This window comes from Theobroma umbraticum, unplaced genomic scaffold (genome assembly GCF_002168275.2).
Source record: "Theobroma umbraticum cultivar Fairchild unplaced genomic scaffold, ASM216827v3 scaffold_30.0, whole genome shotgun sequence".
Lineage (NCBI taxonomy): Eukaryota > Viridiplantae > Streptophyta > Magnoliopsida > Malvales > Malvaceae > Theobroma > Theobroma umbraticum.
This window is the reverse complement of record NW_018397254.1, coordinates 9,761,798-9,787,782: the sequence shown is the minus strand read 5'-3', so window position 1 is coordinate 9,787,782 and position 25,985 is coordinate 9,761,798. Positions and strand designations below refer to the sequence as shown.

The 25,985-nt window shown below is 36.9% G+C and overlaps 7 protein-coding genes and 1 pseudogene across 8 annotated transcripts in view; 4 read left to right on the top strand and 4 right to left on the bottom strand.

The window, feature by feature from the left end:
- Window positions 1-1,662, top strand: part of AQI (Peptidase M20/M25/M40 family protein) — a 4,481-nt gene extending 2,819 nt beyond the window's left edge. Inside the window, exons 4-5 of the mRNA XM_021418340.2 lie at window positions 68-307; window positions 1,285-1,662. Of these exons, the coding sequence (XP_021274015.1) occupies window positions 68-307; window positions 1,285-1,398 (354 nt within the window). The 3' untranslated portion in view covers window positions 1,399-1,662. The remainder of the gene's footprint in view (window positions 1-67; window positions 308-1,284) is intronic.
- A 123-nt stretch (window positions 1,663-1,785) lies between these two features.
- Window positions 1,786-4,095, bottom strand: REME1 (Pentatricopeptide repeat (PPR) superfamily protein). Its single transcript, XM_021418328.1, has one exon. It carries the CDS (start codon window positions 3,973-3,975, stop codon window positions 2,047-2,049), a length of 1,929 nt encoding a protein of 642 aa, XP_021274003.1. The 5' UTR covers window positions 3,976-4,095; the 3' UTR covers window positions 1,786-2,046.
- Window positions 4,096-4,276: 181 nt separating this feature from the next.
- LOC110409121 (beta-mannosyltransferase-like protein) lies at window positions 4,277-6,130 on the top strand. Its single transcript, XM_021418370.2, has 2 exons — window positions 4,277-4,751; window positions 5,698-6,130. Exons 1-2 carry the CDS (start codon window positions 4,572-4,574, stop codon window positions 5,869-5,871), a joined length of 354 nt encoding a protein of 117 aa, XP_021274045.1. The 5' UTR covers window positions 4,277-4,571; the 3' UTR covers window positions 5,872-6,130.
- A 179-nt stretch (window positions 6,131-6,309) lies between these two features.
- Window positions 6,310-9,541, top strand: LOC110409110 (exopolygalacturonase-like). Of its 2 annotated transcripts, XM_021418350.1 has the most exons (6): window positions 6,310-7,617; window positions 7,774-7,914; window positions 8,007-8,183; window positions 8,441-8,730; window positions 8,870-9,098; window positions 9,186-9,541. In XM_021418350.1, the coding sequence occupies exons 1-6, from the start codon at window positions 7,393-7,395 to the stop codon at window positions 9,411-9,413; spliced, it is 1,290 nt and encodes a 429-aa protein (XP_021274025.1). In that variant the 5' UTR covers window positions 6,310-7,392; the 3' UTR covers window positions 9,414-9,541. The 2 variants fall into 2 exon arrangements, with proteins under 2 accessions (XP_021274025.1, XP_021274033.1); XM_021418358.1 differs by lacking the exon at window positions 8,007-8,183.
- Window positions 9,542-10,120: 579 nt separating this feature from the next.
- Window positions 10,121-10,827, bottom strand: LOC149527752 (uncharacterized; annotated as a pseudogene).
- Window positions 10,828-11,551: 724 nt separating this feature from the next.
- LOC110412863 (damage-control phosphatase At2g17340) lies at window positions 11,552-16,069 on the top strand. Its single transcript, XM_089784436.1, has 12 exons — window positions 11,552-11,999; window positions 12,281-12,346; window positions 12,579-12,645; window positions 12,750-12,818; window positions 13,205-13,345; window positions 13,840-13,972; window positions 14,115-14,197; window positions 14,753-14,827; window positions 14,920-14,997; window positions 15,093-15,170; window positions 15,611-15,673; window positions 15,770-16,069. The coding sequence occupies exons 1-12, from the start codon at window positions 11,830-11,832 to the stop codon at window positions 15,848-15,850; spliced, it is 1,104 nt and encodes a 367-aa protein (XP_089640562.1). The 5' UTR covers window positions 11,552-11,829; the 3' UTR covers window positions 15,851-16,069.
- A 721-nt stretch (window positions 16,070-16,790) lies between these two features.
- Window positions 16,791-18,353, bottom strand: LOC110412875 (cysteine protease XCP1-like). The gene is made up of 4 exons (XM_021423521.2): window positions 17,833-18,353; window positions 17,506-17,741; window positions 17,275-17,415; window positions 16,791-17,176 (listed from the first exon to the last, which is right to left on the bottom strand). Exons 1-4 carry the CDS (start codon window positions 18,293-18,295, stop codon window positions 16,964-16,966), a joined length of 1,053 nt encoding a protein of 350 aa, XP_021279196.1. The 5' UTR covers window positions 18,296-18,353; the 3' UTR covers window positions 16,791-16,963.
- A 1,165-nt stretch (window positions 18,354-19,518) lies between these two features.
- On the bottom strand, window positions 19,519-25,877 carry LOC110413228 (CMP-sialic acid transporter 4-like). The gene is made up of 15 exons (XM_021423999.1): window positions 25,702-25,877; window positions 25,168-25,231; window positions 25,013-25,061; window positions 24,784-24,895; window positions 24,629-24,708; window positions 24,462-24,537; window positions 24,270-24,370; window positions 23,942-24,013; window positions 22,295-22,343; window positions 22,137-22,178; window positions 21,759-21,880; window positions 21,474-21,533; window positions 20,882-20,930; window positions 20,137-20,231; window positions 19,519-19,914 (listed from the first exon to the last, which is right to left on the bottom strand). The coding sequence occupies exons 1-15, from the start codon at window positions 25,726-25,728 to the stop codon at window positions 19,863-19,865; spliced, it is 1,050 nt and encodes a 349-aa protein (XP_021279674.1). The 5' UTR covers window positions 25,729-25,877; the 3' UTR covers window positions 19,519-19,862.
- Between the last annotated feature and the right edge of the window lie 108 nt (window positions 25,878-25,985).

The window sequence follows — 25,985 nt, the reverse complement described above, 5'->3', positions numbered from 1 at the left end:
CCACAAATTCTATTCATAAATCTAAGTAGCTTTCCATTTCCTCGTGGACTGATTGTTTTTTTGGCAGTTTAAGCAAAGGGGAACTCTGCATGATAATCTGGGAAGACCACTACAAACTGCAATTGACAAGTCTAATCCATGGTGGACTCTGTTGGAAGAAGCTATCAAGAAAGCTAATGGAAAGATCGGGAAGCCTGAGATATTTCCTGCCTCAACGGATGCTCGCTATTTTCGGCAACTGGGCCTGCCAGCTATTGGCTTTTCACCTATGGCTAACACTCCTATTCTGCTTCATGACCATAATGAGGTACATCTTGTATCATTATGGTCCTATGTTGACCATGGTTCTTCCTACCCAAGAATCTGATGCATGTTTTTTCCTCCAATATATTTTGGGGGGATTAGAGGGGTTTATGATGGATAATTTGCAGGATGATGCTTTTTTATATGATGCACATGGTACAGTTGCAAATAGCTTGAACCAAAGTACTGTTAACCACAAGGGATTTTTCATTGAGTATTTATAAGACAATATCTAGTCATGTTGATTTTTGAATTCTGCTGCAAGCAGTATCTAATGGGAAGTGAACTGCAAGCGTATAATTTTAACCTTTTCCTAATATGAATAGTATGAAAAGAATTCCAATTTCTGAATGAGTTAGACCAAGGTGATCTCCTATGTTAATGTATGTGGATGATGAAGAACCTTGAGCCCCCTTCAGTTGTCATTCACTGCTGAGGTTTTTTGACCACAGCAGCAGTTCATAAATCAACTGGATTTGTATCATTGGAATCTTAAAGACCAGGTTTCATTCTTTTCTTCTGCTTTTTTTATTGGTGTGCGGCTCCGTGCAGAGCCAATCAATAGAGATGGTTGCCCTCTTAAGTCATTTTCCTTAGTACCCTAAGTGTAAATGACAATAGATAGCCTATCATTGCTGCCATTTGTTATTCTGACTGGTGGAGGATTGTCCTTGATATAAAGGCTTGTCATTGTGTTGCTTTTTCCTGTTCTGGTTCCATTTGAAAATTTCAAGCAGTTACTGACCAATTACTGCCCAGCAAACTTCCCTTGTTCTTTGCTAGATTATTGTCTTTTAACCTTTGTTGTTCTGTTTTGCCTTAACAAAATTTATAACCATGCAATGCCAAGTAGCTTTAAAATCTGACACTAAAACAACTAATGAACTTGATGAACACATTTTGGGCTGTACGCATAGCATATTAGGTTGCTAGCAACTATCAGCATGTGATCTGAGTGTTGTGTTTTCTATCTTATTGCAGTTTCTAAACCAAGCTGAGTACTTGCGAGGAATTGATGTGTATGAGTCTATAATTAAAGCTTATACATCATATATCCCACCTGGAAGAGATGCAGTTTCAAGAGACGAGTTGTAAGGGACCAGCAAAGTATATCACCATGCTCAAGGGATAGTTTCTCTCTGCCTCGTTGTACCATATGAGGAGTGAACGTTTTGGTATCTCCTAATAATGTATCAAACCCCTAATTTATGCTGAAGATAGCTGGTTCATCATGTAACTTCCTGGATGATGTAGTATTTGAACGTGCCTGACTTGATGTGTCAGCTTTGCTTGGTGGTTGACTCATTTGATGGATAGTTCAATGATTATCCTAGGAGAGCATCTGGTGTTTGATCATAATCACCTTCTTACAGTTTTCCGTCCTTGAGCTCGATGGCTATTTAAGATCGAAAGTATTATCAGCAATGATCATTACTATCAATTTATTGACCTCTTAATAAGCGTCAGACCACAAATAATAAAGAATGCTACTACTTTATGCGTCAAAGTCACAGAGTGCCAAGCTATATATTTCATTCTTTTGGATGCTCTTCGTCTCCCCACTCATCTTTTTTTCAGTTTTTATTTTCGAAAGCCTGTATACATGCGCTAAAGCTGTCTTACAGTTGGACCAAGAGTCTTGCTTCAAAGGAACTTGTTGCCTCATTTGTAATTTGAATGAAATTCAATCTCATTACTCTATAAAATTGACTAGCAAGGATCAGTGAACCACATCATCATTTGCTACCAATAGTCACCACAGGAGCATACTCCATTCTGAAAATGATGGTAACGAATAGGATCTCTGATGACGATTAGTCGACACTCCATCTTTGCTACAAGCTTTGCGAAGTTATGACAGTCTCCACAGATCCTAAGGTTTTTCCTGATCCTAATAGCACTTCCTGTTGACAAACTCATCAAACCAAATACAATTGCCAGCTTCTCACTGTGATAGCGAAGTGAGTCGTCTCTCTGTTCCCCCTCAAGATCTTGCAGGACAAAATCTGTCTCTGGAACATAGCCTATTCCCATTAATTTGTGAATTAACTGATTTAGCCCCCTGTTGATTTCATTGATTTTTGGATGCGCCGTATCCCCTAAAATAAAAGCATGAATTTGCTTGTTCACTTCAATCCAACTGCAGCCTGGCTCCTTTGCGATGCCCCTGTGTCTCATTGCCCTCCTGATTTCAGAGACATCCTCCCATCTCTGAGAATTTGCATAAATATTGGACAACAGTACATATGTCCCTGAATCTTCAGGATCTAGTTTTAGAACTTGTTTAGCAGCATATATAGCTAGATCCACATTACGGTGAACCCTGCATGCACCAAGCAAAGTTCTCCATGTCACCGCATCTGGTTCACATTTCATTTCGTGAATCAACTTGACTGCCTCATCAAGCTTGCCAGCCCTTCCAAGAAGATCAATAATGCAACCATAGTGTTCCCTTCCCGGATCAATACCATAAAGTCTCTTCATTGATTGAAAATAATACCACCCATCATCCACAAGTCCGGCATGGCTGCAAGCAAACAGAACCCCAAGGATAGTAATATAATTTGGTTTCACACCTGAAGCTTTCATTAAATCGAAGAACTTTAATGCCTCTCGGCTGTACCCATTTTGAGCTAACCCTGCTATCATAGTACTCCATGAAATCACATCTCTATCTACCATCCGCTCGAAAACAGACTTAGCATCCTCCAAACTGCCACACTTACAATACATATCCAAAAGTGCATTGTTAAGTATCAAATCTACATTAAACTTTAACACATGTACATGGACTTGCCTCCCTACCTCTAGCAGAGCTAACCCAGTACAAGCTCTTAAAACACTTGTTAACGTCGATTGATCAGCTGAAAAGCCAGCTCTTTTCATCATCTTAAACTGATTCAAAGCTTCATCACCATCACTATTCTGCGCCAACCCTCCAATAATTGAATTCCAAACAACATAGTCCCTAGTTTCCATTTCATTAAAAACGCAAACTGCATCTTTTAACTTATCCAATTTTGAATAAACATCAATAAGAGCACTCCTAACAAAAACATCAGATTCTAACCCCACCTTAATTATGCCACAATGAAGCTGCCTAAGATTGACTAGCCCATCACATGCTCTCAAAACCGAAGAAAAAGTATACATATTAGGCAATACGCCTTCTCTAAGCATTAAAACAAGAAACTCCAAGGCCCTGACACTTAACTTGGCATTAGCATAGGCAGATATCATAGTCGTCCAAGAAACAACATTTCTCTCAGGCATTTGGTCAAACAAAGCCCGCGCTTGTTCTAATAAGCTGAACTTTACATACATATTGATGAGAATGTTAACAAGAAACGTTTTTGGTTGATGCCCATTTGAGAAAACGTGCTTGTGAACGAGTTTGCCTTGCTCAACAGCGTTGCGAGCTAAGCAGCACTTAATCAACTCAGAGTAGGTGAGAGAATCGGCATAAACTCCGTGCCTTTCCATGACAGCCATGGCTTTCATAGCCCTGGGAAGGTCCCTTTGGTAACAGAAGTTTACGAATTCACCTAGCAGAGTTGATGATGACGAGTTTTTGGGTTGAGCATGGGAGGCAAGAGGAGTAAGAGAATGAAACCGCGATACTGAAGAAGGTAAAGTTCTTAGGTATTTTAGCTTTCCTGAAACGGCTTTCATGTCTTTCGTTTTGCCAGATTTTAATATCCATTTTTAAGAATTTCGACAGTTAATAGTATTAGAAGTGGAAATTCTTCGGTGCTCGCCATGTTCCTTCTTGCAAAATGCGAAGGATGAAAGCGATAGAAGGAGAACGCAGCGTTTTAAAGGAATCAATGGTGGGCTAGGATGAGACGAGAAGCCAAGGTGGGCCTGGTCCATAAATGAAACAAAAGGTTTGGAAACAGTTGCTCTCCCTGTTCACGCATATTACAGTATATTTAATTGAAAAAAATTCTTTCTTTATTTGATTGAAAGAGAGCAAAGGAAAATTCTTTGTCGGCGATTTATCGATAGTTTGCCTTGATACGGTGAAATACCTTGCGTTCTTCCTTACTCTTGTTTCCTGTACTGGGGGCTCGCTCGATTCATTCTTTACAACAAAAATGGACTGTATCCGCTGAAAAAACGGGGCCAAGCGGCTCTTCTCCGATGTTCGATCCACTCCACTGAAGGAGTTTGGCAGTAACTAATAGTTCTGGTTCGGTAGTGGGAAAAGAGAAGAGAATAGAAAAAGGGTTGAGTGGGAGTTGAGGAAGGAGGAAGAGTAGAAAGAGATGTCGCTGAGAATAAAGGCGGTGGTGGATAAGTTCGTGGAAGAGCTGAAAGAGGCGTTGGAAGCCGACATACAAGACAGAATAATGAAGGAGAGAGAGATGCAAAGTTACATCGAGGAACGCGAGCGCGAAGTCGCCGAGCGTGAAGCCGCCTGGAAGGCGGAGCTCTCTCGTCGCGAGGTCCGCTTTTTTCACTTGTCTCTTCTCTGCTTATTAAAAGTGTGAAATTTAACCTTTTAGTTGATAATGGATTTGAGAATTTCATTGTTAATTGGCACCAAAGTTAGCTGCTTCCTGCTTACGCTGCTGCCTTGCAAGTTGTTTGTATTGATATTGAAGACAGTCTTTGATGGTTGAACGTTTTTGAGATAAATCTTGAATTGGTTGCTTTCCTTTCTTTTTGGGTTGGAGCTGCAGTTTCTCATATATAGACAAATGATAAATCTTTATGATTATTATGCGTTAGTTCTTTATGAGTGGCTAACTTGCTCAAAGTCTTACCTTATGTTAGTAAATTTCTGGTATCTTTGGATGATGAAGTTCTTTTTTGAGTATAGGAATCTCCATATATACCTTTGAAGTAATGGTAATAGTCCTCACTAATGATGATAAGAAATGCATGAGTTCCTCCTGGCTTACGGCTGTTAGATTGCTTGCCTCACTTCTTGAACCATTTCCTCCTATACCAGTGCCTGCTTCTGATTGCTAAATTCCTCACTGAAATTATTGTTGTTAGTCTTGTTGTACTTCATTGTCTGCTATATTTGTTGAATGTCTTGGAACCTTTTGTCCTTTGCTTAGGTTTTTGACATGCATTTATTTCATTACAACTCAAATCGAAGTGATTGTTCTTATATGAATTGAATTTGATTAGTTCATGTTTTTGGCACAGTAAAGGGATTTCTAAATCCTAACTCGTCATGGTCTAACTATCTGTACATGTATCCAGTGGTGTTAGTTTCTCTTCTATATGTTAAGTATGCACATAAATGACTTAGAGCATTGTGATTGAGTTAGCATAATAGCAGGATATATCTGAAGCACGCCATATTACTTGCCTAAGTGTGTACTTTTGCTGTTACTCGACTATGTTGTGGTTTTCTGGAATTTTCTTTTGATCTTCCAGGCAGAGATTGCACGACAAGAGGCAAGGCTGAAGATGGAAAAAGAAAACCTTGAAAAAGAGAAAAGTGTCCTAATGGGAACAGCATCGAATCAAGATAACCAAGATGGAGCACTAGAAATCACTGTAAGTGGCGAAAAATATAGATGCCTCAGGTTCGCAAAGGCAAAGAAATGATGTTCTATATAAAGAAGGCGAAGAAAACAAATGCAGGGATTATTTGAGTGGTGTCTTTTCTCAAATTTGCTATAGCCAGTTTGCTATTTTAGAATTTTTGTTCATTCTAGATGCGTTGATCATATACTTGTAGGTTTGCTTTCAGCACAACCTATTGATGGTGTCCAGTGTATGATTACATTTCAATGAAGAAAAGAAGAAAAGGGTGTTGGGGATTAACCAAACAAATTAAACAGGTTACCATCCTTTTTAACATTTATTCATTGATGATACTTATGATAAGCAATTTAGCATGGTTGAGACTTTACATGGGTTCTTGCTTTCAAAGGCAATATGTCAAATCCTTGCTTTGCCCAAGGGAAAGCTCTTGGTTTGTGAAATGAAGCTATGGATACAATAATTGGAACCAACAGGCCTTTTTCTATTTTTGGGCATTTCCAATGAGATTAGTTGCTTTCACTTGAGAGTTGAAACTGGAAAGGATGCTGTTGTCTATCCTTTATTTAATTGATTGGGACTCTAAAGAAACTAATTAAACCTACTTGCATTCAATTCATTGTCCTCCCACTCGCCGGGGCTAGCTGAAAAAGCTTTTGGTCTTGTCGTGATCTAATAGCCTTCACGTTTCCATGATTCATTTTTAGAAAATATTTGATGTATTGACACTATATAGTTTTTACATATTATTATACTATCAAATTTTAATGTCTCATTAATGAGATATTATTTTGAAAAACATAATATTAAAATTTGATGTCGAAACGTATATAGATATTATTCTTTTCAAAATAATACTTCATTAATGAAATGACATGATTTGGTAACTAGATGGTATATAGAAATTACATACTGTAAATGCATTAAATATCATTGACCATTAGCATTCATCAAAAACCGGTGCATGCCCATCACTTTAATACAATTAGCTATGAGGTAAATACTACCAATTAAAATCCCAACAAACAAAATCACTAAAACAAGTTCACAGTCTGTAAATGAATGCATTTGAACGAAATGGAAGGTAGCAGGTGTCAATTTTTTTTAAGCTTATTTATTTTTACCAAATATGGTATATAAAAAGTTTAATGGAATGATCTTAAGAGATATTGAACCTGCACTTTGTATTAGTCCCAAAAATGTATTTGCTAAAGATTTTTAATGGTTTTTTTTTGGGTCCAGTATAGTAAACTAGCAGAGATTTGCTAAAGGATGAGGAGAGCTAGAATATTGATGGAAGGAAAACCAGTCATCTCTTTTGACTACTATAACCTCTCTTTGAACTAGACGGTTAATAACCAAGTTAAGGAGTAGTGGGAGGGAGTTAACGGCAGTTATGGTTACTCCAGAAGCCCGCCCTTTGTTGAAAATTCAAACCATCCCCAGTTGGGCGGGTACGGGTATGGGTGTGGCACTGTTTTCTTTTGCTGATCGCAGTACTCTATCTCAAGTCTGCGAGAAAGAGAATACTGTCACAATAAGTGTGAGGTTGAACAGAAAGGAGATATAACACATTGTAGGAACATGAGCCTTGACATTAACACCAAGTTGCTCTTGGTGTTTTCATTGTTTTGTTTCAATGTTGTTTTTGCTGGGGAAAGTGGAGCAAGAAGGGCAGATTTAGGAATGGAAGGCTTTGAACAACATGGAAGAGGGCTTGGGTTATCACATTACAAGGGAAGGAGCTCTCATTTATTCAATGTCAAGAGCTTTGGTGCTCGAGCGGACGGACTGACTGATGACAGCAAAGTTTGTTTCCTACTCTTTCTGTCTCCATTGAATTACTAGGCAAACAGTAATAATAGCTGCATAGTTTGAATCATGAAAGTTCCATCATATGTTTATGTTATTTACTTATTGTTGCCAAAATAAAGTTTCGTTAACTTGCTAATTTCAAGTTGCCAGGCCTTCAGAGCAGCATGGAAGAAAGCATGTCAGGCTGCAGGTGAGGTAGACCTTGTGATTCCAAAAGGGACATACTTGCTTGGCCCCGTCAAATTTGCAGGCCCCTGCACAAATGTGTCTAAAATAACAGTTCGTGTGAAGGTAACTTCTGCATACCTTCCTGGCTTATTTTCTTCTATCCCATCTGCATTTCCCCACATAATTTTAACCATGATTGAGGAAGAAACTTTCAGGGTTATCTGAAGGCAACAACAAACTTGTCTAAATATGGATATAGTGCTGGTTGGGTTGAATTCAAATGGGTGGAGGGGCTAATTTTGACTGGAGGAGGGACTTTTGATGGGCAGGGTGCCAAAGCATGGCCTTACAATAGGTGCCCCACTAACTTCAACTGCAAACTTCTTCCAACTGTACGTTCCTCAACCTTTATCCTTGAACACGTTATTCCTTTGGCTCTCATCAGCTGTATTTGTAAATTGTCCATAGTTTTACGTCTTGCATTGCTCCCAAACGCTTCTAGTTAGGCCCCGGGCTTAAACGTGGGATTGGGAAGTTTGCCTTTATGCGCCCTGTATGAAGCCCTTTTAGTGCTTTTACATGTCATATTAGGTTGCAGCCAAGAATAAAGATCAGATCTAATGAGGAAAAACTGTCTTTTCTGTTGCAGAATGTAAAATTTGTGGGGACGAATAGGACGGTTGTAAGAAGCATAACTTCAGTAAATAGCAAGTTCTTTCATATGGCTCTTGTCGAATGCAAGAACTTCAAGGGCACTAAAATCAAGATTTCAGCCCCAGCAGATAGCCCTAACACAGATGGGATCCATATCGAAAGAAGTTCTAGTGTACACTTTTCACGATCACTTATAGGTACAGGTGATGACTGCATCTCTATTGGACAAGGAAATTCTGAGGTCACCATCACAAGCATCAGCTGCGGGCCAGGTCATGGCATCAGGTACTCTTTTAACTTCCTCTTTACCTGCTGCTGTACCCTATTCCTCTTATCCTTCACAAGTGTATCCTTTATTCTCTACTTTGAGCTCCTAAATTTTTTTTTTTTAAAAAAAACTTATTCTGGCAATTGCCTGTTATAGCGTTGGAAGTCTGGGAAGATATAGGAAAGAAGGTGATGTAAGTGGCTTAGTGGTTAGAGACTGCACAATTACAGGGACCACGAATGGGATTAGGATCAAGACATGGGCTAACTCTCCAGACAGAAGTGCTGCCACGAATATGACATTCGAAAACATTCACATGAACAATGTGACCAATCCGATTATAATCGATCAGGCATACTGTCCATTTGCATCTTGCACCCCAATGGTAAGTCCAGATGACAATATCTAATTACTGCTATAGTTATCCAGAAAGATACTGACCAAAAAAAATGCCACAAATGTTTGAGTGCAGGGAACATCTCAAGTGAAACTGAGTGACATATATTTCAAGAAAATAAAGGGAACATCATCATCTGCAGTGGCGGTAACACTAGAATGTAGCAAAGGGATCCCATGCCAGGATATTTACCTTGAAGATGTTCACTTGGACCTGGCATCAGGGGAGAAACAAGCGACTTCCACTTGTAAAAATGTCAGGGCTAAATACATTGGCACCCAAATCCCACCACCATGTGCTTAGCACAAAGCAGAATTTTGATCTTTCAAGTAACCCTGCAATTAAATCAGCAATATTTATGCAGTTTGTATACTTGTGTGTTTGTGCTGGCTATCCCTGGATGGTTTTGTTAGTCTACAAATTTTAGTGGTTCTTATAGCTTGTAAACAGATTTCAACAACATGCATTGGCAGGAAATACTGCCATTAAAGCACACAGAAGAAAAAAGATAAGGAAGAAGGAAGAAAAAACAGAGAGCTTGAACTGATAAACTTCTTACATTAAATGCTATCTGATACAAGTACTTAATTTTGAAAATGCAAAGTTACAGAGCTTTCATCACCTAACCATAAACGTGTACAAAGCAAAATATCAATCCAAGCATGCACAGGTTACTTGTTTCATCAAAGACTGCTCCGCATGCAGTCCGTTCTTAAACAAAAACTAATATCTTAAGCTACCACACATGACACAAGCTTCCAAAAGAACTCCATGCAAATTTTAAGTTCAATACTCCTTAAAATTTGCTTTGAAGACTCCAAGCTTAAATCTCAGATCATCGAGCCTCTGCTTTCTCTGAAACTTGAGCAGCCTTATTTTAAGGATTGAGTTTATTCTTGCAAACTATTTCTACATGGCCAAATTGGTTGCAGGATCTGCACTTAACATTAGGCCTGACCCAGCAATTAGATTCTGCATGGTTTCTTTTCTTGCAGTGGGGACATGACTGATTACTTGCTTTTCCTGTTTTCAGCTTTACCAAACTGACCTCGTTTCTTTTCCTTCTCTTTTGCGTGGAGGGCATTTTCAGTGGTTTCATCAAGCCTCATGGCTCTTCTATGCTCTGAGGCTTGGAGAGCATCAACCACCTCTGTGAGAGTGAGCTTAGAAAGGTCCTTAGACGACTCCAAGAAAGAAATAATGGACTCGAATCTCTCCGGAATACTGACGAATACTTTTTCTATCAGTCTTTTTTCTGGCATATCTCCATCCAGTAGTCTCACCTGATTAACAATTAGCATGAGTTAGTCAATGTATTCCATGACAGGCTCATTGTCCTTCATCTTTAAGACTTCGAACTCCCTCATTAGATTAAGGATTTGCATTTGCCTTGTCCTTTCCGACCGCTGGAACTCCTCCTTCAGCTTGTCCCATGCATCTTTAGCAGTCTCACAAGTCATTATTCTAGTAAATATAGCGTCTGTCACTGCTGAATGTATGTAGGACAGTGCTTTGTAGGGTTTAGCCACTCCCTCGTCGTGCTGATTAATTTGCGCAATGGTGGCGTCGGCTGGCAAGGCAGGTGGCTCTCCACCAGTCTCCACCACATCCCAAAGACCGAAAGCCCTTTGCATGCTTTCATTTTTACGAACCAAATGAGATAATTATCACCATCGAAGATTGGTGGTGCCTGATGCGTGAGGCTGCTAGATGCCATGTATTTGTGAGGTTTTCTGGGTAAATTCAGAGCTTGTTTTGAAGTTTTGTTGGTGGTTTTAAAGGCTATTCAAGTCCCTCAAGAACAGAATGGGAGCTCTGATACCATTTCAACAGATTTCAATAACATGCATACCATTAAAGAACACAGAAGAAAACAGACAAGGAAGAAGAAGGAAGAAAAAACAGAGAGAGTTCAACTGGTAAACTTCCTACAGTAAAGGCTATCTGATACAAGTACTTGAACTTAAATTTGAAACTGCAAAGTAACAAAGCTTTCGTCACCTAACCATAGACGTGTCTACAAAGCAAAACATCACATCCAAGCATGCATGGGTTACATGTTTCATCAAGGAGTGCTCAACATGTAGTCAGTTGTTAAACAAAAACTATCTTGAGCTGCCACACAAGCTTCCAAAATATTCCATGCAAAGCCTACTGCCTAAGCCTATGTAACTTTTAGGAAACTTAACCAATTGAGTTGATGTTAACTAAGGTAAAAAACTTAAATAAACAAACTCAAATCTTTAATTAGATTATTTTTAAAAATCTTAAACTTATAGTATTTGCTTCACTTGACTATACCGAATGAAATAAGTGAATAAACCGTGTAACATGTTTCACTAGTTTTGCCATGTTCCAATTCAAAAAGGAAATAATACCACTGTATAAAAGAAAAAAGACATTGGTTTGATTGCCATTTTCCAAATCGAGGAAGAAACGGTTGACTTTGAGAAACACCACAATCTAAATGTGCCTAAAACGACAAGAAGAAGAAGAAGAAGAAGAGGAAGAAGAAGAGGAGGAGGAGGTTTAAATTTCTTGTTGGTTTTTCACTTGTACTTGCAGGAAGAGAAAAAAAAATACAAAAAACACCCAAAACGTGCATAATAGTGTAGTAGTAAGGGTATATATCTTTCGGGCGGTGGGTTTTTCTTCTTTGTGTTTCCCTCCATTGTCTTTCCCATTCTGCGCCCACAAAAGAAAGAAAGGCGAAGGCAAGATGGAGAGCGATTCAGAGATGGTGGCATTTCCATTGCTGACGACGCCGATCGAATCCAACTACAGGGCATGTACCATCCCCTACAGATTCCCATCCGATAATCCTCGAAAGCCTACCCCTACCGAAATTGCCTGGATCGACCTCTTCCGCAATTCCATTCCCTCCTTCAAGTACCCCTTTTCTTTTCTTTCTTGTTTCCTTTCTTTTTTTTTTTTCCTGAAAAAAAAGGGGTAATTCGAGTTTCTCTGATTAAGTTCATCTGCTCTGCTGATTGCTTTCTTTAGTTGAATGCGATTATTTGATGGATTTTACGGTTTTTTATTGTCAATTAGATTCCTTTGTTGCCATGATGAACTAAAAGCATAAAATTTTGCATTTTTTTTATTAAAAGAATTTGCTTTAGTACCCTTGTTTTCCGGAGAGGTTTGCTCATTACTTCAATCTGTTGCAGGAAACGAGCTGAGAGCGATCCTACTGTGGCTGATGCTCCAACTAAAGCTGAGAAATTTGCTCAAAGGTATTGGCTTTTCTACCCCCTAAATTTCTTGTGCTTTCTTTATACTTTCTATTGCTTTATAAATGATCCTGTCGTTGCAAAAATACATATGAATTTATCTGTGAACATTTTTCTTGAGGAAAACTTAAATGCTCCTTCCCTCTCTATAAAACATGTCTAATTGGTTGCTGATAAGCATCTGCAATTGTCAGTGTTTCTTCTCATATGTGTGTTTTTGCTTAATTTTGTGAAGGTATGGGGAGATACTTGACGACTTGAAGAAAGATCCTGAAAGCCATGGCGGGCCACCTGATTGTATAGTAAGTCAGATTTCTTGAAACTAGTCTATATTACTTTATGGATTTCAGACTGGTTTTTCTTGAAGATATGTGTGCAGTCCTCATGGTATTTTTGGGTCTTGTAGCTTCTCTGCAGACTTCGTGAACAAGTTCTTAGAGAGTTGGGATTTAGAGATATATTCAAGAAAGTCAAAGTAAGTATACAACTTGTTTTATTGCTAAAAACTGTAGTTTTACATGCAAGCAGTCAGAATGTCAATTTATAATTATCTAACTTGGATGATTGAATTTTATATCATCGTGGACAGACGATACTGGTAATTTAATTTCCTTTTTAGTAAGCTGGTATATTTTCAAGGAATAACAACCAAAATCAACATTGTGGGTGGTTGGAGGATCATGTGCATGTACTTGTTATAAATCTGAGAATCATCTACTATTTCTATTGTTGAACTTGCAATATGAGAAAAGAAGGAAATGGAGGGGTAGCGGAGTCAGATGTTAATATAGTTGCCTGTGTTTTATGCTTTTCCTGTTTTATTAACAGCATTGTTCTTCTTCTTTGGAAAATTTGCAATAGGATGAAGAGAATGCAAAGGCTATCTCCCTATTTCCGGAAGTAGTTCGTCTTAATGATAATATTGAAGATGGAGGGAAGCATCTGGAGAACCTGGTTAGAGGAATACTTGCTGGAAACATATTTGATCTTGGTTCTGTTCAGGTAGTTCAATCATTATGTGCTATTGAGCTTATCATTATTGTCAAAACGTATTGACACTCACCATTAGTGGCATATCATATTTGTCAGTTTAGTTACAACTTACCATGTTTAGCAGTGATCTCCATTAGGCATTGAATTCCAACTATCTGAGATAGGCAACATGATTTTGATAATCTTTTAGCTCTCTATGTTATTTGTTAAAATATAAATTGTCATGTATTTCTTGTGCTCCGAAAAGCAATTTATCTTTGTAACATTTTCTACTTGGATCATCAATCAGGGTCTTTCTTTATTGTTGCCATGATCATCTTTGCCCATGGATGACTATCATTGATAAATGAAAATCTTCCCATGTGTCCAGCCTACGCTATAACATGTCTAATGCATTCTGGTTGGGAAGATTTTGTGGTATTGATACTCATTTTGATTTAGAAGTATATCATAATAGGGATAAATTTTGCAGTGGTACTTACGTTTTCACTTCCTTTTTGAAGCTTGCTGAGGTTTTCTCAAGGGATGGAATGTCCTTTTTGGCTAGTTGTCAGAATCTTGTTCCTCGACCTTGGGTCATTGATGACTTGGACAATTTTAAAGCAAAATGGGGCAAGAAATCTTGGAAAAAGGCAAGTCCATACACAATGAATTTAGCATGACATCTTTTCTCTTTTCAATACTCACTTTTCAAAATAGTAAAATTGAAAGAAGTTGATGCTGTTATACATGTGTCATCTCCTAACTAATTTTCTTTTTTGTTTGCAATGGCAGGCAGTCATTTTTATTGATAACTCTGGTGCAGATGTAATCTTGGGTATTTTGCCATTTGCAAGAGAATTGCTCCGACGTGGGACCCAGGTTTGCATTCAAAAGCCCAAAATTTTTTTTTGTGTATGTTTTTGATGATATATATATATGTTGTATGTTCAGAAATATGTGTGTGTTTTTTAAGTTTCTTGACTTTTGACTTTTGAATTCTGTAAAACAATAAAGAAGAAACGAAGTTTCAAAATTTGTCATATGTATTTTAATGGTTTCAACAATCTTAATGTCTGTCTCAGTGATATATTTGCAGAGTGTCATAGAGCTTGTATTTACTTTAATAGTGCTATGTATCTGCACAAAAGAATGATTATACTAGATTAAACTATCAAGGCCAAATAATACAATTCTGAGTTAGTCAGTATTGTTTTCTAGCAGTGTTTGGTTTCTTGTTAATTACAAAGTCAAATTACTTACAGATTTCACTTTATTGTGTCATTTGGTAGTCCTTAAAAATTCATTTCCCTGTTTCTTGTTGATGACCAATCTTAAGCCTGTTTCAAGATCACAAAATATCATCTTATCTAATGCTAGATATTCATTAGAAAAATCAACTAGAATTATGTTTGACATTTTTTCTTCTTTGTACAGGTTGTGTTGGCAGCTAATGACTTGCCTTCCATCAATGATGTAACTTATCCTGAGCTGGTTGAGATCATATCAAAGGTGATGGAGACAAAAACCTTTTAGAATTATGATCATTTTGTTTTTTTTTTTTTTGGGGATTGACTCGGATATATTAATTGCTAATTTACCAGTTGAAGGATGAAAATGGCAAGCTTGTTGGTGTTGATACCTCAAATCTTTTGATTGCCAATTCTGGTAATGATTTGCCGGTAAGATATAGTTGTGCCGTATGCCTAATGCATCCCAACTCAATAAACAATGTGTATGTTGGTTATTGAAGTAAGAGCCTCTTCTGTTTTTGCAGGTTATTGATCTTACAAGAGTATCACAAGAGCTTGCCTACCTGGCCAGTGATGCAGACTTAGTTATTTTGGAAGGCATGGTAGGTTTCTTATAGTCCATGACTTTAGTGAAGTTATGACCAACAGATTTCTGGTTGGGAATTTTACGTCGTTGGTTTCTGTTAAATGTTTATGACTTTAAGAACGTGATGAGCCAAACTTGAACCCCGGCTATTCAAATCGTATTGCTTATAGTCTAAATAGGTCAACTGTTGGTTGATTATACTTTGTTGTTTATAGATTGAGTCAGTGATTAACATGCTCAGTGATAAAAATCTTTTATCGTGTACTGGTTGAATAGGTCAAAAAGGTTGCTGTTTTTGGTTTAGGTTTGGTCATCATTATTCTATACAAGTGCAGTTGTTTGTTCTATGCTTAGGTTGTATCCTTGTTGATAGGCCGTATGCAACTAAGATATTGGGTTTCTTTGTATGGTATTGGTATTCATACGTTAATTGCTTTTGTGTGTGTACATGCGCAGGGTCGTGGAATAGAGACTAATCTTTATGCTCAGTTTAAGTGCGATTCACTCAAGATTGGAATGGTAATTGTATCACCTCCTGATGCTCAGTTTGTGAAGACTTGGTTTTATTTTGTAGAGTTTCCATTGAAGATTATCTTCTTTTGCCATTTCTCACAGGTGAAACATTCAGAAGTTGCCCAGTTTCTTGGAGGACGGCTGTACGATTGTGTCTTCAAATACAATGAAGTTTTGGGTTGATAATCTTATTCTTTGCTTGCACTTCTAAATCCAATTTCTTAATTATTCAATACATATAATAGGGTTAGGTCGTAGGGCCTACAAACTTAATAATGAAATCTGAAAACTATTTGCATGCGCTTGAATTTTTCTTGAACGCATGTAAACTTGGATTCTCAATATTTCTCAATATGAATTATTAGTAGAAAAATATTAATCCAGAGGCTTTTGGCCTGGCCACCTCCTGACTCTGTTAGATTAAATTAGTGTAATGTTAATTACATGTGAAAATGTTATATTTGAGTAATTTTTTTTAAGAATTAAAGCCTATAATTAACTTAGTAAATAGAATCTACTGTTATAATGATTTAACTCTTCAAGGTAAAAGAAAAAATACATAAATATATATCCACAAAATGCCAAGATTTCCCTTAAAAGGTGAGCAAATTCCTTCAATGTTCTTCTATGGACGTTTAGCGACCACCACATCCACTTGTAGCTAAACTCAAAATTGAAGGATAGATACCGTGTGCCAATGGAGTCCGTTGTATGTGGATCAGCGGCTCCACACCATTAGTCTGGTTGCGGAGTTAGGGGGTTAGGGCCTGGGCAGTTCTCAATCCGGCTTGGAATGTAGGCTCCAAGCAATTCGTGTAAGAAGCAAATATTGTCATTTTGAAGTATAGTCTATAATCCAGTTGAGGAAAGAGGTTCTTCGTTTTTTTTTTTTTAACTATCCTCTTCTTATGGTGAACCCAGACCCCAAGCCCATTCGGTGGGTTGGTCTCGTTCCCGGTGTGACAAAAGAAGAAAAGATTGTTCGGATTAATGGGTTCAATTTAAGACAGGAGAATGGCGTGCATGCCTGCAAATATTTCCATGTACTGTTGATTCCAAGGTTATTTCTCGAAATGGGTAGGAATCTGCCAATCTGGCATACACGAGTTTGCGTTCTTAATTAAGAGATCATAGCAAGTTTTTCAAGCGAAATTGTTAGCCATTTTTATTAACGAAGGAACATGGCAACAGTAGGCCAGCAAATTGTGTCAACACAAGGAACTATGGAAAAAAGCTTTAACGAAGAAAACAAAGTTTTTCTTGACAAGCGAAACCCGCATCTTTCACGTCACTTCTTCACTTCTTGGTAGGATATGAAGCCATTTTGTTGATGCCACAGAGCCCTTCAGGTTTTCCTGTGTTTCTCTTCATCCTTATGTACCCTTTTTCTCCCCATTTCGGTCCCCAGGAGTTCTTCACGATGATGTAATCTGACTCTTTTGAGGTTCCATAGCCAACTGCTGCTACTCCGTGATCCAGTTCAGTTCCACATGGCCCGTTGAATACACCCTGTAACAACACCCCCAAGCATTGCGTAAATCAAGAGTGCGAGAAAACTTGTAAGCTGAATGAAATGATTACAGATAATGCAAAGCTAACAAGCTTACCCCACTGTAGAATTGGAAATCTCTTCCGGAAGCCTCAATGGCTACACTGAGAGGTTGTTTGGCCAGAGCTTTCAAGAGGCTTTGCTCATCATTTTCTGGTACATCGTGGTAACCACTGATTGTCACGACCTGCGTTTCCTCCTGAAGAGAACAAAAAACATGGTTAATCAAATAAACCATTGCTTACATAACAATGTAACTTTCGTGAAATGTTATGAATGTTGTATCTGCCTTCGTTTTTTCACAGGTGCCTTCCTCCATGAGGTACGGGTAGTCTTCCTCTTTGTGAAGTCCACCATTGGCGACTATGAACTCAAATGCATAATCCATCAGACCTCCATTGCAGCCATTGTTGAAAGATGTATCGCAGTCAATCAGCTCTTGCTCAGACAAGGAAGTTAAGTTTCCTGTTACTATCTTGTTTATGCCCTCAACAGCTGCTACCGTTGAAAATGCCCAGCAGCTACCTGCATTCATGTTTACCAATGTTGTCATACAAATTGCTTTGCATTGATCCCAAGAAGACCAGGAATGTATCCAGAGGGCGAGGATGCTTACCGCAAGAACCTTGATTCTTGACTGGGGCAACAGCTCCTTTCTTTCTCCAATCAACAGACTTTGGCAAGTTAGCCACATCTGTGTAAGTGAAGTCTTCAGGTGATTGGTTCTTCCTGAGAACCTCCGATTTGAGTCCTAAATACTTGTTCTTAAACTCTTCATGGCTCAAGTCAGCGAACTCATTCAACCCAAGCCAATAGCTGCTGATTTCCTTATTCCTCTTGTCAATGTGCTTCAAGTTATCCTTGAAAACCTCAAACCTTAGTAGCTTCTCTTCAATGGAATCATAAATTTTCCCATGCTTCGATATCCATGATTCAAAGAGCTCAATAAGTTTATCCGTGGAAGTCAGATGCTCTGGTGAATAACCCACAATGGAGAAATCATGAGCCAGAGCAGAAAATATGAAAAAGGATGCAATGAATGCCCGAATGGAGAATTTGGAAAGCAAGGAGAGAGGCATTTTTCTTTTGTTTGTAACTCTGAGATGTTGAGAAGAAGCGATGAGTGGATTGAGGAGGGAATTGAGGTGGCTATTTATAGCTTCAGCTTAATATGTTGCTTTCAAGTCAAGTTGGAGAAAATGTTTCTAGAATACGGAGTCTTTACGATTGGTTCTCTTGACAGGCTTTAATTTTGTCCCAAGCATGCTCATCAGGTTTAGGTTTCGTCAAAGATTGGATCCTACATGTTTTGATTAAAAATAATCGGTACAGTGCTTCCATGACAAGAGTCTTACAAAGAATCATTATTGCGTGTACAGACTAACAAGACCCACTCTCCATGCCAATTCGAGCAGATATTTTAATTTCATTACAGAGACAAAATGATGCCCTGTATCACGTTCTCAAATTGATTACTTGACGGGAGCAAGCTTGATTTGGAGGGCTAGGAAATTCGCATAATTCCAGCCCTTACGATGAGGATACAGCCCCAGGCTTTGCATGGTCACTCGGGTACATGTAGCATTTTCAGCTTAGCTTGGCCAGATATTAGATTATGTGTTCGTTGTACTATCTCCAGGAATGTGTAAGAATCTTTACGATAGCGATCTTTGCACCAGACAACTTACATTCACGTTTGGGCATTGAAGAGAGTAGGAATTAAACTACCTTTTAGTGTTTTGATTGTCGCCCAGGCTTATGTTAACCTGTCAAAGATGGTAATCATACCAGTTTCTGTATTTACAAGTTCATGAGCTCTAAAATTTTTTTTACTTTCAAAAATAAAATTCGCAAAAAAGAAATATCATGCGCCCAACATCACTGACCCAAATATTTAGATGCTAATCAGCCATGGTTTTTAATTAATGAGTTGTTGCAGCTTCATGAATATTGCCCTCTTCTAATTGTTTCTTGACCAATGATAAAACTGCTAAAGAACCTACTCCTGATTATAGACAGAAAACGTGCAACTTAATTGTGTTTAAGAGCATATTACTTAGCGGTGTATTAACTTAAGAAAGTCGTTATATATAGATGGCAGGCTTCTTCTTCTTCTTTTTTCTTTTTTTTTGCTTAATTTGATTCCCTGCTCTATATATTCTGACCGGTATTGCTTGCTTTATATCTTTGGCTTCCAAATTAAAGGTCTCACAAGCACCCATTCCTCTGAACACCACAATTATCAGCGTTGGATTTCCACTGGATAACTCAATAATACACATTTTGCAAAAGACAGGAAGCATAAAGAAATTAGTCAGCTCATATTACTAAATATGTCAGTGATTTTACAAATTGAAGTTGTAATCTATTCTTAACCACTTCAACTACCTATTTAACTGCTGAAAAAAGTAAAACAAAGAATTGGAAACTGGTAACTTACCCAGCTTAACAATATTGAACTAAGTAAAACAGAGTCATATCTTATGTACGACTAATTTCACCTTAACTTAATTCTTTGACATTGGCAAATTAAAAAACAAAAGATTATACTATAATAGAGGAAAGGGGCAACAAATGTAAATTGAAAACAAAAACCTCAGTACAGAGGACTTTACAATATCAGGGCAAAGTAGCACAGGAAACTCACTATCTTTGCAGCTTCCCTGCAGAGTGTAAGTATACCGAGACTGACACAACACTGCAATAACAAGAGAATTAAAAGAAATAAATATAATTGCTATGCGTTTTGATCTGATGAAATGATTTACTCCCTACATGCATGAGAAACATGGTCTATGTGCAGGACCTTCTACCAGGCAGCATCGTTGTGGATTATGACAGATGCCATAATTGAAGTTTGCAGAGCATAAAAGACTCTATTAACCGTATGGATATTAAAATTTGGCCAGAGATAACTTACGTAGCACCAAGGAAGAAAGCAAGGGTAAGTTGAAAGCCAAACAGAAACACAGAGACAACCGCTGTGAGAAGCATTGCCACCGAAGTAGAATACACCTGCACAACATTGGGAAGCTAAATAATCATTGGAACTAAAATTAAAAGATTCAAAATGGGTACCATGCATTATGCATCACAGACACATTCCTTGAACGGTTAGAGCCCTTTTTTTGCTTTCCCAAAATAGACTGATAATTTTGTTGCTAAAAAAAAATCATTTTCATAAATATTTTTAATTTGCAGCGTGGATAAATGATTTATTGGATGCTTAGCGTATCTCATTATGAAGCCACAAACTCATCCCTTGCTTCGATTTCTCCTGAGCACGCTTCAAATATTCAGCTATTTAAGATTCTTAAATTTTTATTAAACCTCAAACCACTTTTTTGGGATCTGTAAATAGTATTATCGACAGAGACAGAAAAAGAAGCTCTTGCTCATTTTAGATAAAGCACCTTGTTAACAGGTTCCAGCATAAAGAAAACTGGCAGTTACATATAATGTAATAAACAAGTAATCCAATCATCTTGAGAAAGATCCAGCAATTTCCTTCACTGTTGACCAAGTCCATGCAAATGCATGAACATTTCTATGTACAAACAACTATGACATGCTTAATCCGCAAGATCCTAACAAATCAGAGAGGTGCAAGTAAAAGCAGACAAATCAATGTTTAACTAAATGTAAAAATGCATTTTCTGTCTTACCTTCACAATATTGTCTGCATATTTCATTACCATTGATACAGCAATGCCACTGCAAATAGAACAAATACGTAAGCATATTTCATGAAAGCACAACAGGCAAGTTAACAGGTCCAATCTTAAACAGTACTTCACCAGGAAAAGAAAAACGATCATCACAGATCTAGACTCTAACTGCAAAAAGAAGATATATTTAGGCAGACATCAAAGATTCTTGTTAGTTCTGGCTGTAGTACAGCTACAGCAGTGCCAACTGAACTGCAGAATACATTTGTCAAACTTCACATCAATGGTTATTCAATTTCTTAAACTATTGAAGGGAGCAGGTAAGGAAGCAAAAGGCCAAGTATCCCTTGAATAGTAGTTGTATAGCTCATTGCACTTTAAAAATGCTATTCTGACTGTTATAAAATGTCTGACATTTTTTTCAACATTTCATAATATTCTCCAATAACAAACAAACTTTAATTCCACATAACTATCAGAAAAAATTTCAAGATCTTCTTTAATACAATGCCTATTTCAAAACAATTAATGGAGTCAGCAAACTAGCTGCTGGCAAACTTGATCAAGCCAGAAAGAAGAGTGTAAATACCTGAGTGCATGGTTAAGGATCATGAGAGTGGTAATTACTGAGTATCCATGGAAGAAACCCCTGAACAAACAAAGCATATTTCCAAATATAAATAATTGAACTATCTAGGTATGAAGTCATTAAAATAGAACTCGACTTAAACTGCTAAACAGAGGATTCTTCATTTTCTAAGACATAGCTGCATCTACAAGTAATGAGTCACATACACACACATGCATGAAGCATAGAGTCAATAACACTACTTCTAAAATAGGTGCCAGCAACAGATTAAAAGGCTTAATTTACTTGTTCACGACAGCATCAAAATCTTGGATTAGTATTGCTACAGCATTGAAGGCCATTCCGAAGATATACAACCAGAAGTTCTGCACATTTATATTCCTTGATGGACGCTTCTTAATTATAGCCTGCCATCAGTAAAAGTAAATTACCAACATGAATTTCTTTGACACAGTCAAGAATTTTGCTAGTTGCACTCAGCAGAAGCTCTGTATGGTTTAAATTGAATCAAGACATTCTCATTGTTCGAAAAGAATTGTAAACCAAATAAATTCAACCAGAATCAGATCAGGCAACATTCACTAAACATCTGAACACGAAATAATCTTCTAAATACAAGTTGCAGATAAAAAAGAAGTGCAAGAAGTATCTCAAAAAGTTCACCTCAGTGTACACTCCTGCAAATCCACTCAAAAGAGCCATTACCTGCAAAGGATATAAAGATCCCAATGATAACAAATTTTTTGACTCTGAAGCGATAAATCAATTTCGCTTTTCTCATTCATTGGACTAAAAGCCTCAAAAACTTGTTGTCAACTTACAATGGCCATTATCCAACCTTGCAGAGGTGTTTGAAGTACATGATCAGAACTGCAAAAAATAATGCCATTTACTAAGGCATAGCCAAACGATAAATTTCACATAAATATTAAATATTTCAAACTGAAAACAGCATGCAGGGGTGGATCTACATTGGTGCAGTGGGGGGCAGCTGCCCCAACTGAGATCCTAAGTCCCCTTAGGTACACTATAAAAGTGTTACAAAATTTTAGTTCTTTCACTTTTTTCACAACTGAAGTTGAAAGAAACAAAATATATATGAGATCTTTTGAAATATTAAAGAAAAAGGTATAATTGCAATAAAAAGCAACTACTTTGCAAAATAATTAAGTATAATTAGTAAATAACATAAAACAAGAACTATAAAATGGATTTTTCATTGATATGGGACCAACCACCTATTGAGCTTTGAATAAAAACAAAAAAGTTAAGTTATTTAAAAGGTAAAATTGTTTTTTACCCCACAAGTTACGTTCCTTTCCCAATCTATTAAAATACAACAAATAAAAGACCCAAAAAGAGATGGAGAAGAACAAGTGATTTAGAAAATCAAACGAGATAAAGGAAATGGACCACTTCCTTCTTCCAAAGCTTCAACATATTGAAGTGAGTAATTACTCTTTTCATTTTACATTATGTTGATAATTTGTACTAGAGTATTTGTTTAGTATTATTTAGAATTTTTTTTTATTGATAAAATAATTTAGTATATGTAAGGAGATAACTCTGAATGTTTTCATTTATTGAAAACATTACCAATTTTGAAGTTGCAAAAAAGAAAAAGTAGAAACAATGGATATGTAATATTACATGAACACAAGAAAAGTACTTATATGATTTATTTGTATATTATATGATATGTGTGTGTGTGTGTACACAAAAAAGAAAAAAAAAACCCCTTAAATTGTTGTTTGAGGTCTCACAATGAGTTTAAAAGCTTGAAAAAGTATTAATGATCTCCCAATAAAACATGTTGAGATAAATAAACATACTATGTACCTATTGGTTTACTTGTATAATTAGTTTTGGTATTAGTGGGTGAAAAAACTTTTTCTGCTACGAACATTGTGAAGAACCATTTGTACAATTAAATAAGGAATTCTAATATGAATGATTGTTTGGTTATATATACATATACAATGAAAAGATTTTACAATGCTACCAAGCTATAAAAAACAATAGAATATAATTTTAAGATGTTATCTTTACATAGAAAACAAAACAATCTTTGTGATACTTGTCTTAATTAGTATTTGTGCTTTTTATATATTCGATACTATATATCTTTTAGTTTGCCCCCACTGAGCATAAACTCTCAAATCCATCCCTCGGAATGCCCTCATCCTTGCTGATCATAAATGGCTAGTGATTGAGATATTGATTTCCATTTCAAATTCTCTACTTATAACCATATAAAACATACAAGTTGAAATTCTTCAATCATTATCTGTCTTCAAACATTTATCACAGATTACAATAGACACATCCATCACTTAAAACATGTATAACAGCACCAAGACAATCTCGAAGGTCAATAAGGTTGCATCAAAGTAACAAGCATAAGCTCAGAGATGAACTGTGGACCCATCCAATCAATGGAACAATTCAAAGGGTTTAATCACTCTTACCGAGAGTTTAGTTGCGCTGTGGTACAGCCAGCACATAGAAGAATGAAAGCTGCCCATTGAATCTCACTTAATCTGAAACCAGAATATCAATTAAAGTAAAACAGGTTAAATCAGAAAAGTTGAAAATTCATGTTTATTTTGGTGTATCTTCCACTAGAATGTATATTAGATTTTTCTTCATAAACTTAGCATAACTGTGGATTTCCATTGCCATCCTATGCTATTCTGAATGGTCAGCAGAAGTCATCCATCAATTCTTTTCAACGGGTTTTTGCAAATTGTTCCAATAATTGGAAAACACCCAACATGCATGGATTAAGGAGCTTACTTTTTCTTAAGGATAATACGATACAAAACACCAGTACTGATAATATTCAGGTTCTTCAGTATCTGATAACCCGGAGCATCAACGTAGGCAAAGATGTAATACTGCAACATAAATTTGAAAAGCACATAAAATTACATTCTGAAAATAAGACAAAAATATTTACTCACAAAACAAACAACAATCAGAATTCACCTGTAGCAAATTCTTTACAAGATAAAGTGCAGCAGGAATGGGATAAACAATAACTTCATCAAGGGTTGTACTCAACCTGGTTCAATGATAGATAGAAGTAGAAAACATGTTAATCATTTCCATTATTAACAAAAAGATGTAGTTAAGTGATCACAAGTAAAATTTACCTGTTATCTTCTGTAACACCTTCAGTTTTCCATATTCTTGCCAAGGCGGCAAGTGATAATGCACATTTCAAAGTCTCCACCTATTTCCCAAAAAATAGAAGGTCAATCCAGTGGGCATCATGTCAAGTCAAACACTGGACAACCATTCCACTCACCAAAAAGTTTGCTGTTGTAACGCTATACTCGTACTTCCCAGCCCTCTTCGACCAGACAATAAGTATTGCTTGTGAACTTGTAAGAAAAGTCAATGCAAGTGTAACAACTGTCCTACTCAAGAGAAAAAAAAAAGAACAAAAAAAAACATGAAAATGTATCTTTTCTGTTTATTTTTTTCTTATTTGAAACTAATTGTACTATAAAATCAGATTGTAAAAGCTTTCTTACTTGCGTTTCCACTTGGACTGTTCCCTTACAGGCACATTACTTACAGAAGCTGCATATCAACCGCAATTATAACAGAAATGAGAAAACAAAATCAGGATTATATTGTGCAATGGAAATTGTATGACATTCAAATATAATCTTTAACCAAAACCTACCACCCGAAAACCCTTTGCCTCGCAGATTCTCAATGTCATCACTTACTGTTCCTCCATCATTATCCTACAAATCACCATTCATTCAAACACAGATGACAAGATCGGATCCAAATCCTTAAAAAGACAATTTCAATGAATGTGAACAACATTACAGCTCCGTACGTAGATAGCATTTCTTCAATTTACGAAATAAAGAGTTAATCACATTCTTAAACTAAATTCACTTAATCTGAATACTTATAATTCACTGTCCTTTTCTCCATTACATAAAAACAAATGACAATTACATCAAAATTTTAAGGAATTTAAGAAGAAAATAGCCATCAGATTCACAGAATCAAATAAATGAATAAATTAAAGAGTATAGAACGAATGAAAGCAAAATAAGACGCTAATGCCGTTGCCTAAATCAGAATTCCTAACCAAAATCAACTTAAAAATACAAGTGACGATGGATTTCATTTAGCGTGCGAATGTGATAATGAAGAGAGTTGCGAGGATTAGAGCGAACAGAAACGATAAAGAAAGTTATACCTCATCTTTGATTTTGCGATACTCCATTTTCGAAGCGGCTGCTAGCAGATCTCAGTGCCCTGCTATACTACTATTGCCTCCACTTTTTCTTCGTAGAGAAAATAAGAAAATTTGAAGAAAAAAAGAAGAGAGTAAAGAAAATGGACCGATTCGAACTTACTGTTGATTAGGCTTCGGAGATTGTAGGCCAGTGATTGATATTCACGAGATAAATGAGGCCACTCTTTTCCTAGTGATCAATAGCTGGGCTTCTTTGGGCCAAAACAGAAGTGGATTTCCATGTC

What these genes read in the sequence shown, in the direction of transcription:
- LOC110412875 (XM_021423521.2), bottom strand. Translation starts at nt 18,295, where the DNA reads ATGCCTCTCTCCTTGCTTTCCAAATTCTCCATTCGGGCATTCATTGCA. An exon ending in GCACCTGTGAAAAAACGAAG is followed by an intron (nt 17,416 to 17,505) that starts GCAGATACAACA and finishes TGTTCTCTTCAG; the next exon opens with GAGGAAACGCAGGTCGTGAC. An exon ending in ATTTCCAATTCTACAGTGGG is followed by an intron (nt 17,177 to 17,274) that starts GTAAGCTTGTTA and finishes GTGTTGTTACAG; the next exon opens with GGTGTATTCAACGGGCCATG.
- LOC110409121 (XM_021418370.2), top strand. Translation starts at nt 4,572, where the DNA reads ATGTCGCTGAGAATAAAGGCGGTGGTGGATAAGTTCGTGGAAGAGCTG. An exon ending in CGGAGCTCTCTCGTCGCGAG is followed by an intron (nt 4,752 to 5,697) that starts GTCCGCTTTTTT and finishes TTGATCTTCCAG; the next exon opens with GCAGAGATTGCACGACAAGA.
- LOC110409110 (XM_021418350.1), top strand. Translation starts at nt 7,393, where the DNA reads ATGAGCCTTGACATTAACACCAAGTTGCTCTTGGTGTTTTCATTGTTT. An exon ending in ACTGCAAACTTCTTCCAACT is followed by an intron (nt 8,184 to 8,440) that starts GTACGTTCCTCA and finishes TTTCTGTTGCAG; the next exon opens with AATGTAAAATTTGTGGGGAC. An exon ending in GGGCCAGGTCATGGCATCAG is followed by an intron (nt 8,731 to 8,869) that starts GTACTCTTTTAA and finishes TGCCTGTTATAG; the next exon opens with CGTTGGAAGTCTGGGAAGAT.
- REME1 (XM_021418328.1), bottom strand. Translation starts at nt 3,975, where the DNA reads ATGAAAGCCGTTTCAGGAAAGCTAAAATACCTAAGAACTTTACCTTCT.
- LOC110412863 (XM_089784436.1), top strand. Translation starts at nt 11,830, where the DNA reads ATGGAGAGCGATTCAGAGATGGTGGCATTTCCATTGCTGACGACGCCG. An exon ending in GCTGAGAAATTTGCTCAAAG is followed by an intron (nt 12,347 to 12,578) that starts GTATTGGCTTTT and finishes AATTTTGTGAAG; the next exon opens with GTATGGGGAGATACTTGACG. An exon ending in TGGTTGAGATCATATCAAAG is followed by an intron (nt 14,828 to 14,919) that starts GTGATGGAGACA and finishes CTAATTTACCAG; the next exon opens with TTGAAGGATGAAAATGGCAA.
- LOC110413228 (XM_021423999.1), bottom strand. Translation starts at nt 25,728, where the DNA reads ATGGAGTATCGCAAAATCAAAGATGAG. An exon ending in TTGTAAAGAATTTGCTACAG is followed by an intron (nt 24,371 to 24,461) that starts GTGAATTCTGAT and finishes TTTATGTTGCAG; the next exon opens with TATTACATCTTTGCCTACGT. An exon ending in GCTTTCTTCCTTGGTGCTAC is followed by an intron (nt 19,915 to 20,136) that starts GTAAGTTATCTC and finishes TTGTTATTGCAG; the next exon opens with TGTTGTGTCAGTCTCGGTAT.